At 39.9% G+C, this 16,433-nt stretch overlaps 1 protein-coding gene across 1 annotated transcript in view; it reads right to left on the bottom strand.

Annotated features, from left to right (window-relative positions):
- The window catches only part of ddx10.S (DEAD-box helicase 10 S homeolog), a 143,763-nt gene that overhangs the window by 53,788 nt on the left and 73,542 nt on the right, over window positions 1–16,433 (bottom strand). The window contains exons 14-15 of the mRNA XM_041583218.1: window positions 13,705–13,830; window positions 8,478–8,639 (exon numbers count right to left, since the gene is read on the bottom strand). Of these exons, the coding sequence (XP_041439152.1) occupies window positions 8,478–8,639; window positions 13,705–13,830 (288 nt within the window). The remainder of the gene's footprint in view (window positions 1–8,477; window positions 8,640–13,704; window positions 13,831–16,433) is intronic.

Below are 16,433 nucleotides of genomic sequence, written 5' to 3'. Positions count from 1 at the left end.
GGAATGAATTTTAGTTGCCATATTATCCAGCGAGAGTATCGGCTGATAATGTTTCTGATCTAGAAAGGAAAGGAATGACCTTTTCACGGCTGACAGTCGCTGCAGGCAAAGGTCACTGGAATGAATCACAGATGAAACCGTAAGAATTCGGAATATATATCAATGGTCATCGGAAAAGTCTTCAGAGCAGGAAAGTTCATAGAGAACTGCAAACTGTTGGGCACCTGTGGTTAAACTACATTTTAATGAATCTCCAGCGGGCTGATTTGTTAAATTGCACATATTTAAACTGGTAGCGAATCGACCAGCATGTTGTTTTGAACAACTGGGATATTTATCATTTTCGGAGAGGATTTGAGACGTGGAATCCCATAGAAGGCGAAGGGCAATGCTCAATCAATTCTTTAATGTTCTTCCAGGCGATTAGACAAATACATATTTGTTGTGGATCCATGCAGATCAATTAATATTAGGTCGATGCAGAATTTATTGAGAAATGGATTTAAAGTGTCTGGATTCATTAATTTGTATGACAAATCTGAAATGGTTATGGATAGTTGTCAACAACCACAGGGGTGATTCCTCCCTCCGATGCAGCCCCCCCCCCCACTGGCGCTTAGACTTTTTTTTTTTCCGGGTTGATACGAACATGAGTTGGCGCCGCATCACTTGTGCAAGAAGTGAACTAGAAGAGCCGAATTTCCATTTAACAGGGTTGGGTTTTAAATTATTTGACTCTTTGAGCTTTCAAATGGGGGTCACTGACCCCATCTAAAATCAAATGCTCTGTAAGGCTACAAATGTATTGTTATTGCTCAGGGGCAATCCTGGGGCTGCTGAACACCCCACGCCCCTCATTCTATGCTTAAAACTTTAGTGTCAGAGCCAGTCAAAGGGGGTTCACATCGCTAGTGCAATGAATACTAAAGCACTCTCTGCAATAGTAGAGCCGAATTCCCATTTTCAAAAAACGGATATTCGCCAGGGTTACCAGAGGTAGCAATCTGCCTTCATTATTTCATTTTTGTATAATTTTTAAATTATTTGCCTTCTTGGTCTGACTCTTTCCTACTTTCAAATAAGGGGTCACTGACCCCATCTAAAAACCAAAGCTCTATAAGGGTCAGGGCACACGCTCAGATTCGGGGAGTCGCCCGGCGACTAATCTCCTCTTCTTTGGGACGACTAATCTCCCAGAACTAGAAATCGCCTGCGGGGTGGCACTTGGAGCGATTCGTATTCTGAAGTCGCCCGAATTTTCCTCAAGAGGCAACTTCAGAAAGCGAAGAGCTCCAAATGCCATCCCACCAGTGACTTACATTCTAGACAGCGGGAGGCAGTTCGGGGAGGGGGTTTGGTCGCCCTGAAGAAGATTTGTCGCTGGGCAACTAATCTCCCCAAATCTGAGCGTGTGCCCTGACCCTAAGGCTACAAATGTATTTTTACTTTTTATTACTCCATTTTTTTTCAGGCCTCTCCTATTTATATTTCAGTCTCTTCTTCCACTTGATGCATGGTTGCTAGGGTAATTTGGGCCCTAGAAACAAAACAGTTGTAACTGCAAACTGGAGAGCTGCTAAATAAAAATCTAAATAAAAAATTGACAAATAGTAAAAAATGAAATCCACAAAATTGGGCAGTACCGTAACTATGGGTGAAAAAAACAAAGCACAGATAATTAAAATATTTCACCATTCCATTGGACAAATACTGAGCCAAATGACAAATGTAGTGGCCCTTTGACTACTTGCGGCTGCTGTATAAGTGCACTTGTATAGCATCTCTGTGCAGAACTAAACACAAACATTCATTCCAATAGTTTAGTCCTTCTTTATCGCAGGACAGAAGGTTAATTGCCTTATAAAGAATGATGCATGTAACTGCTGGTTTATTTAGAACTCCATCAGGTGACCCTCTAGTGCGAAAATACGAGTAATTGCTTTTACTGCATTTCCCCATTGGTAGCAGAGAATTTATAACGGAGCGCTATGGCTTATATGGAGTTTTCCATTAGGTTTAACTACCTGCAATAAATCAGTCTGGTCTTAGTCCTTAGGTCTTTCCAAACCCCAAAAATATGTTTAAAAACCAATGTAGCATATTGTATGCTATAAGCTTTATACAGGTATGGGATACATTATCCAGAAAGCTCCAAACTACGGAAAGGCAGTCTCCCATAGACTCTGTTTTATCCCAATGTTTTAAAATTATTTCCTATTTCTCTGAACAGGTTTGGGACCTGTTATCCACAATACTCAGGACCTGGGGTTTTCCGGATGATGGATCTTTCCGTAATTTGGATCGTCATACATCAAGTCTAGTAGAAAATCATCTAAACATTAAATAACCCCAAAAGGCTGGTTCGGCTTCCAATAAGGATGAATTATATCTTAGTTGGGATCAAGTACAAGGTACGGTCTTATTATTATAGCGAAAAAGGAAATAATGTTAAAAAAAAAATTATTTAATTTAATTGGCATCAATGGGAGACAAACTTTCTGTAATTCGGAGCTTTCTGGATAATGGGTTGCCGGATAACAGACCCCATACCTGTAATAATAAAACAGTAGCTTGTACTTGATTCCAACGAAGATAGAATTAATCCTTATTGGAAGCAAAACCAGCCTATTGGGTTTATTTAATGTTTAAACAATTTTCTAGTAGACTTAAGGTATGAAGATCCAAATTATGGAAAGATCTGTTATGTGAAAATATCCAGGTCCCAAGCATTCTGGATAACAGGTCCCATACCTGTATTAGTTTACAGCAATTTTTACTTTATAATTTCTCATTATATGGCTACTAATTGAAAAAGTATATTTCTGAAAAAAAATTATGTCATTTTCAATTTTCTCTCCAATAAACCCAAAGGCAAAAGTTTCATTATATACCTTATCTTTACTTGTCCTCATTAGTTGCCATAATTACTAGTTAATTACTGGATTACATATCCTCAAAACAGCATGCAGATGTTAGTACAAATATAGCACTGATGGTACTTATTCCTGGGAGCTACAGGAATAAGTCGGGTTATTCCTCGATTGGAACTGAACAAGTTAGATAAAAATGTGAGGAATGGGTGTGTATTGAAACATTGCAGTATTACAGCACATCTTATACGTTTAGAACGTTTCTTGAGCTTTCATAAATTGAAATTTCTAATCCGGATTCAGATTCAATGTCATATTTGGTGAACCATTAAAGGAAAACTAAACCCCCATAATGAACACTTCTTGGAAAACGAAGCGCCGCGTGTGCTTTGGCGCATACGACTTTTCGTTATATTATATATTTTGTGATGGTCTGTGTGCTGCCTCAGAGATCACCTGACCAGAAATACTGCAGCTCTAACTGTAACAGGAAGAGATCACCTGACCAGAAATACTACAACGCTAAGGGCCTAATTTTGAAGTGGAAAATACTTTGAAATTCGACCATCGAATTGAATACTACGAAATTCAAAGTAGAATTCGTAGGATTTTTTGCATCGTACGATCGTATTCTGATCATAGTACGATCGTACTTCGAATCATACGACTCGAACGATTTTATGGTACGATTTTCCTTCGAATACAAAAAACATATACTCTGGAAGGTCCCCATAGGCTAACATAGCACTTCGGCAGGTTTAAGTTGATGAAGTATTGAAGTCGACATTTTTTTTTAAAGAGACAGTACTGCGATTATCGAATGTTCGAATAATTTTTACTTCTAATCGAAGTCTAAGTAAATTCAAAGTCGTAGTATTCAATGGTCGAAGTATCCAAAAAATTACTTTGAATTTCTAATTTTTCTGCTTCCAAAATTCCCTCTAATTCACTTCGACCCTTGATAAATCTGCCCCTAACTGTAACAGCTGAAGCAAGAGACACAACTGTCTGTTAATTGGGTCATGTGACCTAAGAAGTATAGTTTGTTTGGTTTGTTTGTGTGCACAGTGAATTGTACGAATTCAAGGGGCGGCCCTTATTTATTAAAATGGCAATTTTCGATTTAGGATTACCCGATGGCACATACTACTAAAAAAGTATATTATTATGAAAATGGTTTATTTACACAAAGCAGGGTTTTACATATGAGCTGTTTTATGCCATATCTTTTTATAGAGACCTACATTGTTTGGGAGGATATAGTTTTCCTTTAACAAAAAAAACTTGAGAAAAGTTCCCCTTTAATGGCAGCTTCCTCAATTAAATTAACACGTTCTTGAATGTTTCCCTGTTGCCACCATGCAGATTTGGACAGGTTAATGCAGCAAATGAGGTGAAAGGTAATTGACACAAATGTTTAAACACGCTTAATCCCACCGCTTAAATATATATCACTTCAACCAAAAAGTCCGTGCGTAATAACCTGCTACTTAATAATGGTCTGGGACTAATAAATTAATGTTTTCAATTGAGCTTTGTTCATTATTCTTTTCCGGAGATTCAATATTTTCCCATCGCTGAGCAGCTGTACTTATTAACAAGATTAAATGAATACATTAATTATTTATTCATTAGAAAAATGTGCCAAAATAACCTGAAGCTTTAACTAAACTCGGGGGGGGGGGGAGAATACTAAATATTCACAAAATGTATCTTTTTTTTTTTAAATGCCTGAAACAGGTTCTCTTGCATTATTTCCCCCCTATATTAGTGATGTGCGGGCCGAATCGATACCCGCGGGACCCGATGGGCGGATTCGGGTCGACCGTGCACTGCTCCTCACGGGTGGCGGGTGCGGGTTGAGCTCTTCTCCTGCTCTCCCCGTCCGCCACCTTCAAATGCCGGCTTCCGACTTCCGGTTTCATAGTCTCTCGTCTGCTCGCCCGCCCCTTTTGTGACGTCATCGGTGGGGCGGGTCTATAAAAGAACCCCGGAAGTGCGGGTTGGAGCAGGGCGGGTTAGGGTCGGGTGCGTGTCAGGAAACCCGCACATCACTACCCTATATATTGCACCATCTTCTGTTGTACCAAGATGCCCAGACCCTGCTGCTGAATAACAGTCCAATGGCATGATGTTAACATTACAATGCATCACTATTGGTATGGGTCAGTCACAAAAAGATTTGTGCTTTACAGTGGCATCTGAGAGGGTGGCACAAAAACGATTCAGCAAAAAGAACCACATGAAAGCATCCCTGGAGTTGGTCAAAAAGGGGTATCCCAGTTGCAATGAAGATTTAGTGGTCCGACCAAAGTTGCCCGACGTTAAAAGCAAGATGTGCACTGCAAATGTAACTCTGTAGATAGGCAAAAACATGCCACCCACGCCTAGAATTATATATGAGAGTGGTATTCAAAAACTAAGAAGCACAAGCACTAACCAACCTGAACACCTGGAGTAATGAGCCTAATCACACCTTAAAGGAGAACTAAAGCTTAACTAAATAAGTAGGTAGAATGTTGTACATTATGTTTTGAGCTTCTGTACCAGCCCAAGGCAACCACAGCCCTTTAGCAGTAAAGATCTGTGTCTCCAAAGATGCCCCAGTAGCTCCCCATCTTCTTTTCTGCTGATTCACTGCACATGCTCTGTGCTGCTGCCACTTACTGAGCTTAGGGACCCACTCACAATATACAGTACACATAGAACAGAAATGTCACAATATAAGGCTGATTAGTAATTAATACAGATAATTACTACATGGCAGCACAGAAACCAGTGCAATTAGCATCAGAATTTAATAATCAGCCCTGTAGCATCAGCTTATATTACAGGGGAAGCTCATTTTCTGCTGGATAATTAGTGACGACCCCTAAGCTTAGCTTCTCAACAGCTGCTCAGAGCCCACTGAGCATGTGAGTGTCACAGACACTTTCCAAGATGGTGACCCCCTGTGACAAGTTTGAAGTCCTGGATCATTGCTGCTATTGACAAGCTGAAACTTTAGGCTGGTGCAATAAGTTCAGTATGTAAAATATGGTATTTTTAGCCACTTTAATTTTTAGGGTTTACTTCTCCTTTAACAGTGTGCAAAGCTAATATATACTTTGGGGCACATTTACTTAGCTCGAGTGAAGGATTAGAATAAAAAATACTTCAAATTATTTTTTTGGCTACTTCGACCTTCACCTACGACTTTGAATCGAACGATTCGAACTAAAAATCGTTCGACTATTCGACCATTCGATAGTCGAAGTACTGTCTCTTTAAAAAAAACTTCGACCACCTACTTCGCCACCTAAAACCTACCGAGCATCATAGGCTTTCTAGCCAATTTGGGATCGAAGGAAAATTGTTAGATCGATGGATCAAAATCCTTCGAATCGTTTGATTCGAAGGATTTAATCGTTCAATCAAACAATTTTTCTTTGATCCTTCAGGAAATGCGGTAAATCCTTCGATGTCGAAGGATTCAAATATGGCGGTTGGATACTTATAGAAACAGCATTTTTCAGTTTAGAGTCTTTTGCAAAATCAAACAAAGTTCTGGGCCTTTGAAATACAGATATCTTAGAGAACTGTAACCTGAAAAATTAAATATTCAGTCAAGGGCTCAATACTTTAAAAGGTACCGTTTATGTTGTACCTGTCCATTTATACTTTTGAATATGTTTAAAGGCCTCCATAGCATTTGATGTTTTCTTCATTATTGTTGCTAAATAAAGGGGAACACCCACGTTGTCATTTTTTCATTTTATCTCTTTATTACTATATATAAGATGTTGCCCATGTTATGGAGCGTGCCACTTATGGTTGTGTTTGGCTGTATCTAATGACATCAGAACATAAGGCCATATCTCTTTTGTTAGTGTTTGCTAGTCCTATAATACGTTAGTGGTAATAAAAAAAATAGATTGTGATCAGCCATTCTGAGAGATTGAAGGCATAAGCAAGAATAAATGTCACCCATAGAGGATTGGTCAGGCAGCTGTACGGCCCAAATATGAACATGAAATAATATGTAAATTATTCAGCAGGCAGGGTGTCCGGTTAATTTAGCTAATAATGAAGGGGAAAAAAACCTTCAGAAACATGTGCGGTAGAGTATAATTATTCATTCAGTAGTTGTATTATACTGCTAGGCCATATAAAGGATTCACATGCAGAAGTCCACCTGCTAAATTAACCAAGAGGTGTTTGTGTGCGTTTGACCACAAAGTGTAATATACGTTGATAATTAATCACACTATAATTGCAATTATTCAATGGAAGGGGGGGGGTGAGTCATTCATCATGATTCGCAGCGCAGAAGAGGGGGTTTTTGACACAACTCCAAAATAATGAAGCTCATTAAAATGGTAGTAATACCTTCATTAAACATTCTGTAGGCATGTGAAAAAAGGTAACATGTTCTAAAGAATTAATTAATTACACCGATATCACTTCCAGGGAAAGAATAATGTATAACGCAGAATTGTTCTATGAATGCGGGTTTGATGAAAACACAGAAATGCAAAAGCACTCTACTAATGACAATGATGCGTATTTAACAAGCACCCAAGACCCAGGGAAAGTGTACTCTGTTCTGCCTTTCCAAATCCTGCGCTTTGTCGCGGTTTGTTCCTTTAACTTTGGCCACACAGAAAAAAATCATGACATTCCAAAGACCTGACACAAACAAGTCAAAGCACCCAACCAGTTGAGAATCCATTAGATATAGGAAAGAAAATCTGGTCTGGTGATAACCTCTGCAAGGTACTCTCCAGTGGCCCCTAGAGTGTGCTGGGCCCCCTGCAAAAAACTTCAGATGGCCCCAGCGCACTCTGATCCCCATCCTCTTGCCCCGCCATCTCCCCACCCATGTCTTGCCCCAACTCCACCCACTCCCATCCGACCTGCTTTGACCTTCCTCCCCGGTAAGAAAGAGAGGCTGGGGGGAGGGTTTTTTTTTAAAATTAGCTATAGAGGAAGCAGACCGGACCCCCTCTGTTTCCTGGGCCCCCCTTCAACTGCGGGGTCTGCACCACCTTTACTCCCCTAAACCCTCTTTGATTCCCAGTTGTCCACTGACTAAACAAGCTCATTTGTACAATTTGGTCATGCCAAAATTCAGGTGCCTTGCCACCCAGAGTGAACATGGAATGTGCTGGAGATGCTTTCGGCTTATTATTCAAAATTACATTGATCTAACATCTTTATTAATGGTTTTAATTAGACAGGGGACACTTCCATTTTGGTTTTGATCCAACCTCTTTGATCCTTTAGATCAGTAGGGAGAGGAACCAGAAGAACAATTTCTCTTTTCAGGTTAAACCCCAGCGTATGATGAATTCTTCTATTTCAGTGTTAATTCCACTGTATTAGGCAATGAATTTATCAGGGTCAAAACAAAATAAAAAATTAAAACTCAACTGAAAATTAAATGTAAACACAAATTACTGTTCCCTGTGGGGTTTTTTTTTTAAGTGAAAGGCAGAACCCCTATTCCTTTGGCTCATACATTTCCACATGCCATCAGGAAAGTCACCTTTAAATAGACAATTTAATTGAAGGGAGTCAAACTCAAAAAGTGCAAGAACTGACAGTAGCAATAACTGAGTAACATACCCTGTGCTTCTCCTTGATTTTTTTCCTGTAAGCTTCTTTGTCAAACCTATCCTCCTCGGTCAGGCGCTCTTTTGCCTTTGCTAGATTGATGCCACTGGATTCATCCTCCTCTTCTGTGTCATTCACTGTAGTTTTCTGCATTTGGGGCCACTGCTGCATCACCTGGTAAAGAAGACAAAGTCAAATCAGAAGAATGATCATAACCAACCCATGAATTAATATGTCACACACAGGTCTGGGCTTTTATTTTCTGACAGCAATGAACAAAATGTATTTTGTTTATCCCGGCCTTCATTCCTATGTGGAACTGTTGTCTTTTAATTACTCCCTTAAATTGGCCCTACATGGTAGGATTTGCTCTTTTTTGTGAGTAAGCTTTACCAGATTTAGCCACCAACACAGTGGGCCAAATCCATATCCAGGAGTCCCCGAGATTGAATGGGACGGAATGGACTGCCCGATAGTTTCCTAAAGATTTTTGGACGATGGAGCAGGACCTGCCGAGGGCCCCAAACACAGGCTGATAAACTGCTAACTCAATCTGGAGGGCCGGAGAGCTTTTATAGGCCCCTGCATGGCAAATTTTCTTAGGGAAAAAAAATTAAACAAAGGGGATCTATTCTGCCAGTCCATATAGGGCAGCTGAGTAATAGGGACTTGCCCCAGTTCCCAAGGCACCATTAAATAATCATTAAACAAAATATATGTCCCATAACTCATAATTCATAAAAATCAAAAGTTTATCCAATTTGATTAACTATAAGATTAAAAGTTAGTGGATAATAAAATAGCCCCATATGACCCACCTTACACGCTTCGTAGCATGCGGTAATTAATCATAGGTGTTAATGAAAGTGATCCCACCCATTTCAACCTGAGAGGTTAATGCTCTTTATTTTAGTCAAACTTTTTCTGGGGTCTTAGGGGTCAAATTCCATTTCTGATTCCATTATAATGGTTCTGTGGCTTGTTTGTTCTGTCTCGGAGTTCTAATCTCTTTCACTTTCATAAGTCAAAGACCCTCTAGTCACCAGCGTAGTACACAGTGTTGGACTGGCCCACTGGGATACCAGGAAAACTGGTGGGCCCAAGTATCAGTGGGGAATACTGCTTTTAACCGTTTGGCCTGTTTCATGGTCATTACCTAATTCTGTATGGGAACAAAGAGGCTAAATAGTTAGAATTATAGATTAATGAATAAAAAGAAAAGAGACTTGGAGAATGAGTGTTGAGTGAGGAGAGGAAGATGAGAAATAGTTTGGAGATCATGGGCCCATGGTCTAAGGTTTTCTGGTGGGTCCCAGGCATCCCAACACTGGTAGTACAGTCAATAAACACTTTCAAACTTGTGACAATTATACTAAATAATTATGATTTGGCAACATGGATGATCATAGTCCCATGGCATGTACAGTGGAAAGTAACCCAGGCCATATTTAAAGGTACATTGTATATGACCAGGGATTCCGCATAGGCCCATGCACAGTACCACGCCATGTCCGTGGCCCACAACTCAAGGGCCTACCACATATAGAGGCCCACCGGGTTTTCTCCTGGTGCCCCACCGACCTAGTTCGAGGCCCAAACAGCTGCCCACAGGCCCCAAAAATAGTGCCAGTCTATGGCGTTTTACAACAGCCCCAAAATCTACACATTGCAAGTCTGGGCCTGGCTATAGCCAATCAAAACAGGCAATGGAGAGTGGCCTTATCCTTTAAATACTTCATGTTAAACTATACAAAAACCCACAAAACTTACAAGTGTGTGAATTTTCGTGCAACTGGACAAAGACACAAACAGGAAAGCAAATCCAAGCGAGTTTTTCTCCCATGGCAAAACATTGCTTTCCCTCAGCCCATTCTTCGCAATATAATAATTATGCAAATCCGAATCTTCACTTTGATGTTTTTTAGGATTTTTAGAGAGTTGAGTAAAAATTAGGAAACAAAACTATCCTCCGGAGAGAAGATATTACTGTTCTGCAAAGCAAGCTGCATTACCAAACCCATCTGCCTTCCAAACAGCAATAAAGGATTTGGTTTGGGGCCAATTCTATAACGGTTTTTATCTCTCTTGGCTTCAGCGGACGGGGGGGCAAAGGCACATCATTATAGTTTGTTATTAATGCCGAGATGCAGAAATACATTGGTGGGAATGCTATAGTTAAACAAGGCTCTTGCCACAGCATAAACAGATGCAAGCCGTTGGTAACAGCTTGTCGTTCTTTCTAGACAAGCAATAAGAAGAGCTGGAGATGCATTACGGAGATCAGGAATGGCCAACGTGGAGCTGTCTGGCAGTTGCTGAACTATAAAAGCAATAAGTCACTGAGGGGTGCTGGGAGTTATCAACTCTGCAGGCTGGATAGCTTTAATTTGGATCACACACGAAAGAACCGGTTGCTACATTGGGGCAGGACTGAACTATAGGTATGGGCTCTATCATCCAGAATGCTCAGAATTGCAGATAAGGGATCTTTACATAATTTAGATCTCCATACCTTAAGTGTACTTACAATGAATGTAAACATTATATAAATCCAATAAGGATTAATCATATCTTAGTTGGGATCAAGTACAAGCTACTGTTTTATTATCACAGAGAAAAATAAAATAAATGTTAAAAATCGGAACTATTTAATTAAAATGGAGTCTATGGGAGATGGCCTTTCTGTAATATGGAGCTTTCTGGTAGTCATGTGCGGGTCGGATTTTACCCAACCCACACCTGACCCGAACCCGCCCTCCAGACTTCCTTTTATAGACCCGCGCCGGGTCGAGCAGGCGCACAGCTATAAAACCAGAAGCCGGCAGTGTAATGTGGCGTGTGGGGAGAGCAGGAAGAAGAGCTCGACCCGCCCACCACCCGCAAATGGGGGTGCGACCCACACCACATCACTACTTTCTGGGTAGTGGGTTTCCTGATAACGCATCCCATACATGTATACCAGTAATGGCATTGTCCCACCAAGCCCCATAACTGGATCAGCTTTATGTCAGTCTGGTCCTGTGCAAGGGGAGATGCGGTTGTCTCTCCCCCCCCCCCTTCCTTTCTCACGGCAGCAGTTCCATTACACTTTATGGCTAAGATATGAGCTAACTTTATTATACTGGGGTCAGACAGAGATCCAGTAAAAGTCCCAGTGAGTCCCAGTAAGAAGCCACTAGGGCAGTCACCAGAAGCACCACTTGCTCATGGTACTGCATTGTTTCTACAGTTAATGGTTTCATGTTAATGGGTTTCTATGCTTTACAAGAAGTGGAGCAGGCTCTGTAAGTGTTACGGCCCCAATAATTAAAGGGGGTAGTTCACCTTTTGTTGAACTTTTAGTATGACACAGGCCAGGGGTCCCCAACTATTAACCCGTGAGTCTTATATTATTATATTTAAATATAAAAATGTTGGGGAGCATGAAGAAATATTCCTAGGGAGGTGCCCAATAGGGTTGTGATTGGATATTTAGTAGCACCTCTGTGTACTGGCAGACTACAAGTGCCTGTTTAGTAGTACACATGATCTTTATGCCTCCAAAATTTGCCTCCAATTTAGAAATCCAAAATTAAGCACCTTCTCTAAGGCCACTGGGAGCAACATCAAAGGGCTTGGTGAGCAACATGTTGCACAAGAGCCACTGGTTGGGGATCAGAGATATGAGACAATTTGCAGTTGGTCTTTATTTTTTGGGTTTTTTGAATTACAGGTATAGGATCCGGAAACAAATCCAAAAATCTCAGAATTATGGAATGGACGTCTCCCATGGATTTTATTATAATCAAATCCAAATTTTTAAAAATGATTTTCTTTTTTGGTGTATTATAAAACAGTAACTTGTACTTGATCCAAATGAATATTTAATTAATCTTTATTGGAAGCAAAACCAGCCTATTGGGTTTATTTAATGTTTACATGATTTTCTAGTAGACTTAAGGTATGAAGATCCAAATTATGGAAAGATCAGTTATCCGAAAAACCCCAGGTCCCGAGCATTCTGGATAACAGGTCTCATAACTGCTACAAATATGGGACCTGTTTCCAGACCCCAGTTATTCTTAAAGCTTCATCTCCCACAGACTCTATTTTGATCAAATTTTTAAAGACCCCTTTCCTTTTTCAAGTACAATACCTTATACTTTTTTTAAACTCTCAAACATCTAAAATTTGATCGTATAGTCCAGACCAGAAAACTCAAATCGAGTTGGACACGCAACATTTTTTTCCTCCCATTGGAGTCCCATTTGGCTGATCCCTACTTACTTTATTAACATCTTAAAATAGTTCAAAGGACCTCTGCCATTGACTTCTACATGAACTCCACAAATTCGAGTTGGTGGTTTTAAATTCTAATTTTTGAGTTTTGACCCAAAAAAATAAAAAAAACATTTTTGAAAATTTGAATTTACCATTCGAACCATAGTAAATCTGCCCCTTAATGTATGGAGAGCCAAATTACTGAAAGATCCATTATCTGGAAAACCCTAGGTCCGAGTATTCTGGGTAACTAGTCCCATACCTATACCTTTAATGAACCAACTGCAAAGTGGATATTTTTTTCTTGGGAGCTTTCGGTTATATGTCACATGGGGAGATTAGTAGTTATTATCTATGGCTCGTAGCAGTTTTTTCATATACCAGGCAGTTTATTACTGTCCCAAGGTAAACACAGCCCCCCCCATATGTAATAAAAGGTAGTAAGTCAGACCAGGAGTAGGGATGGGCGAATTTCACCCGTTTAGTATTTGCCACTGGCAAAATGTCGCCGACGCTCATTAAAGTCTATGGGCGTTTTTTCTTTTTGGCTTGCGTCTTTTTATTTTGACACACAACGCCATACAAGTCTATGGGCGTCATTTTTCCGGCGCAACAAACCAAAAAATTCGCCCATCCCTAAACAGGAACAGTAACCCATAGCAACCAATAAGATGTTTACTTTTAAACAAGTGACCATTAAAAGCTACCTGATTGGTTGCTATGGGTTACTGCCCCTGGGCAAACAGTGCCTTTTATTACATAACCCATTAAAGTACGTTTTAAGCAGATATTTCCTTGAGAAATCCTGATCCCAACAGTCTTTCTTATTAAGAGCAGAGCAGACCCTGAGGGCTCCTAGATGCCCCACTCATACAAAGTATCTAAGCACCTTGACTGTGACGACATAAACAGGTAAGTCCCCGTCTCGTGTACAGAAAGTACAGATTACACTTGATCCAATCAAACTGAATGCACTCACCTCTCCATCATCGGCAAAGACAATTTTGGTGTTAACTTGAAATTTCTTCTTGAGGACTTTCTTAGCCTCCTTTGCTTTGGTTACTTTCTCGGTTTTTTTCAGCTTGGATTTTGTCATCTCATTTTCCTGCAAAATAAAAACAAAGTGCAGGTCAATAAGGGTAACATAAAAAACTTAAAATAATGGAGCCAAGGGGCCACCATGTTCAGAGCTGCGACGCTAGACATGTTCAGTCTACAGTTCTAATGTGGTGCTTACCGTTTACAAACAGCTGATTGCTATGGGTTACTAGACAAGTAGCAAACATAAGTCTATTTACTACATTGCCCCCAATATTACATGATCAATTATTCTTGGCTGCCAACACCCCAATAATGTCTGACCACAATTACTTCTGGTTTCATACAAGGTTATGATAACACTACAGGAGGGCTTTATACAATCAACCTGAAAACAATGGTGGCTTTTACAAGTTAGAAATAGAACAATATCAGATTCCTGAATACTATGGTTCTTTGAAATCTTTGAAATGTGGTTGCCTGTTATTTTTGGTATCATTACTATTGGATTTAAATCAAACATAAAGCAAGTCATTTCTAAAACTGCCTGATGTATGATTTTCGGCTTGACAATCCCAACTTGTCCCTTGGGCAGGTTCACAAACGCAACATATGAGCAACATCGGTAGGTACAGAAAGATGAGCTGCGACTCCTCTTCAGTTCCTACTGAACTATAGTAGTACGTATCCGTTATCTACTGTGTATCCTGTGCTTGAATGGCTGCCCCATGGCTACACAGCAGCTTGTTTATATAAACTATAGTAGTAGTTATCTGTTATCTACTGTCTATCCTGTGCTTGAATGGCTGCCCCCATGGCTACACAGCAGCTTGTTTATATAAACTATAGTAGTACTTATCTGTTATCTACTGTGTATCCTGTGCTTGAATGGCTGCCCCCATGGCTACACAGCAGCTTGTTTATATAAACTATAGTAGTACTTATCTGTTATCTACTGTGTATCCTGTGCTTGAATGGCTGCCCCCATGGCTACACAGCAGCTTGTTTATATAAACTATAGTAGTACTTATCTGTTATCTACTGTGTATCCTGTGCTTGAATGGCTGCCCCCATGGCTACACAGCAGCTTGTTTATATAAACTATAGTAGTACTTATCTGTTATCTACTGTGTATCTTGTGCTTGAATGGATGCCCCCATGGCTACACAGCAGCTTGTTTATATAAACTATAGTAGTACTTATCTGTTATCTACTGTGTATCCTGTGCTTGAATGGCTGCCCCCATGGCAGCTTGTTTATATAAACTATAGTAGAGTTTCTGAAGCAAACACACCAGTTGTACCAGTGCAGAGCAACACTACATCATATATTCATTCCTTTAAAACACTTTCATTTTTTGGTGTTACTGTTCCTTTAAGAATTTATTTTGAGGGTATAGTTCCTTTAAATATGAGACTTTATTACAGAGAGAGCAATAGAGAGGCATGCAGCACTTAAACTACTGCACTGTGTAGCAGCCAGCAAAAAGCTACAGCCAAGTTATTATTCTCCAGCCCGAGGAACTGCTAGAGGCAGTGAAAACGCAAACTATCAAAACTCTCTTCCTTTTTTTTAATTATAGATACATAATAAATCATAATTAGACACATTACACAGAGGTTTCTCCCAGCAGGACACATCACTTTCTAAATATATACCAGTGCCACAGTGCAGGGAATATATTATAGGAAGGTACATGTGAAAGCAGGTATGGAGAGGCCCCAGGAGGAAAGACTAGTTTTAAAGTGATATCTGACAGGTGACAAGGCTTATTGGGCAGTGGAAGCAGCTATAGGTTTACTAACAAATTGCCAGGTATCACTGTGGCTCATGGGAGCAACCTTGGAACTCTTTATTGGGGATTAAACCATATCCTCTATTCTTAAAGGGGTTGTTCACTTTCCAAACACAGTTCTGTTGTTTACCAAAAATAAAGACTTTTTTGTCAGTTGCTTTCCATTTTTCGTGTTTTTTTCCCAAAAGTTAAGGTTTAAAGGTGTTGTTCACCTTTAAATTACATTTTAGCAAGATGCAGAGACCGAGAGTGATATTCTGAGACAATTTGCAAGTCTTTATTTTTGGTGAACTATCTGAAACATACATGTAAAGATAAAAACATATGATTTTTGTATGTATATACTCAATGTATCGTAGATTTTGCTTGGTTTGTTGACCAGGTATGTTTTCACCATGGTAGTCATGAAAGACCACCTGTCCATTTTTGAGCCGTATTGTCCAGTTTATACAGGGGCTTTCTGGTTCCAAATTGCCTGTCTGGGATACACAGTTCTGAAACCATGAGCAAATTCTGCCAATAGAAGGCCTCCGAATAAGCCAACAACACCAGTTATAACATTGCCACATCCGTTTATTTTATATCCCCTGTACATCATAACCCTACACCCTGACATTTCAACAGCATCTAAAACCCTAACATCACATCTGGTCTAACAGCAAGCAAAATGTGGCAACCCTAGCCAGCGTGGTGCATCAACAATGAGGAAACAATAGTCATATTAGACTGTAAGCCCTACGGGGTAGGGTCCTCCAGCCTTTTGTTTCCTTGACACTGAGCATTTATTCTGTGTTGTAATTATATGCTATATTTATGTGAATTGTATTTCTAATAATGCACTTATTATTTCAATGTCCCCTTGTTTGTTATTACTA

The sequence above is a fragment of the Xenopus laevis genome, chromosome 2S, assembly GCF_017654675.1.
Source record: "Xenopus laevis strain J_2021 chromosome 2S, Xenopus_laevis_v10.1, whole genome shotgun sequence".
NCBI lineage: Eukaryota > Metazoa > Chordata > Amphibia > Anura > Pipidae > Xenopus > Xenopus laevis.
Note: the sequence above shows the minus strand (reverse complement) of the source record. Positions and strands in the feature narration are given on the sequence as shown.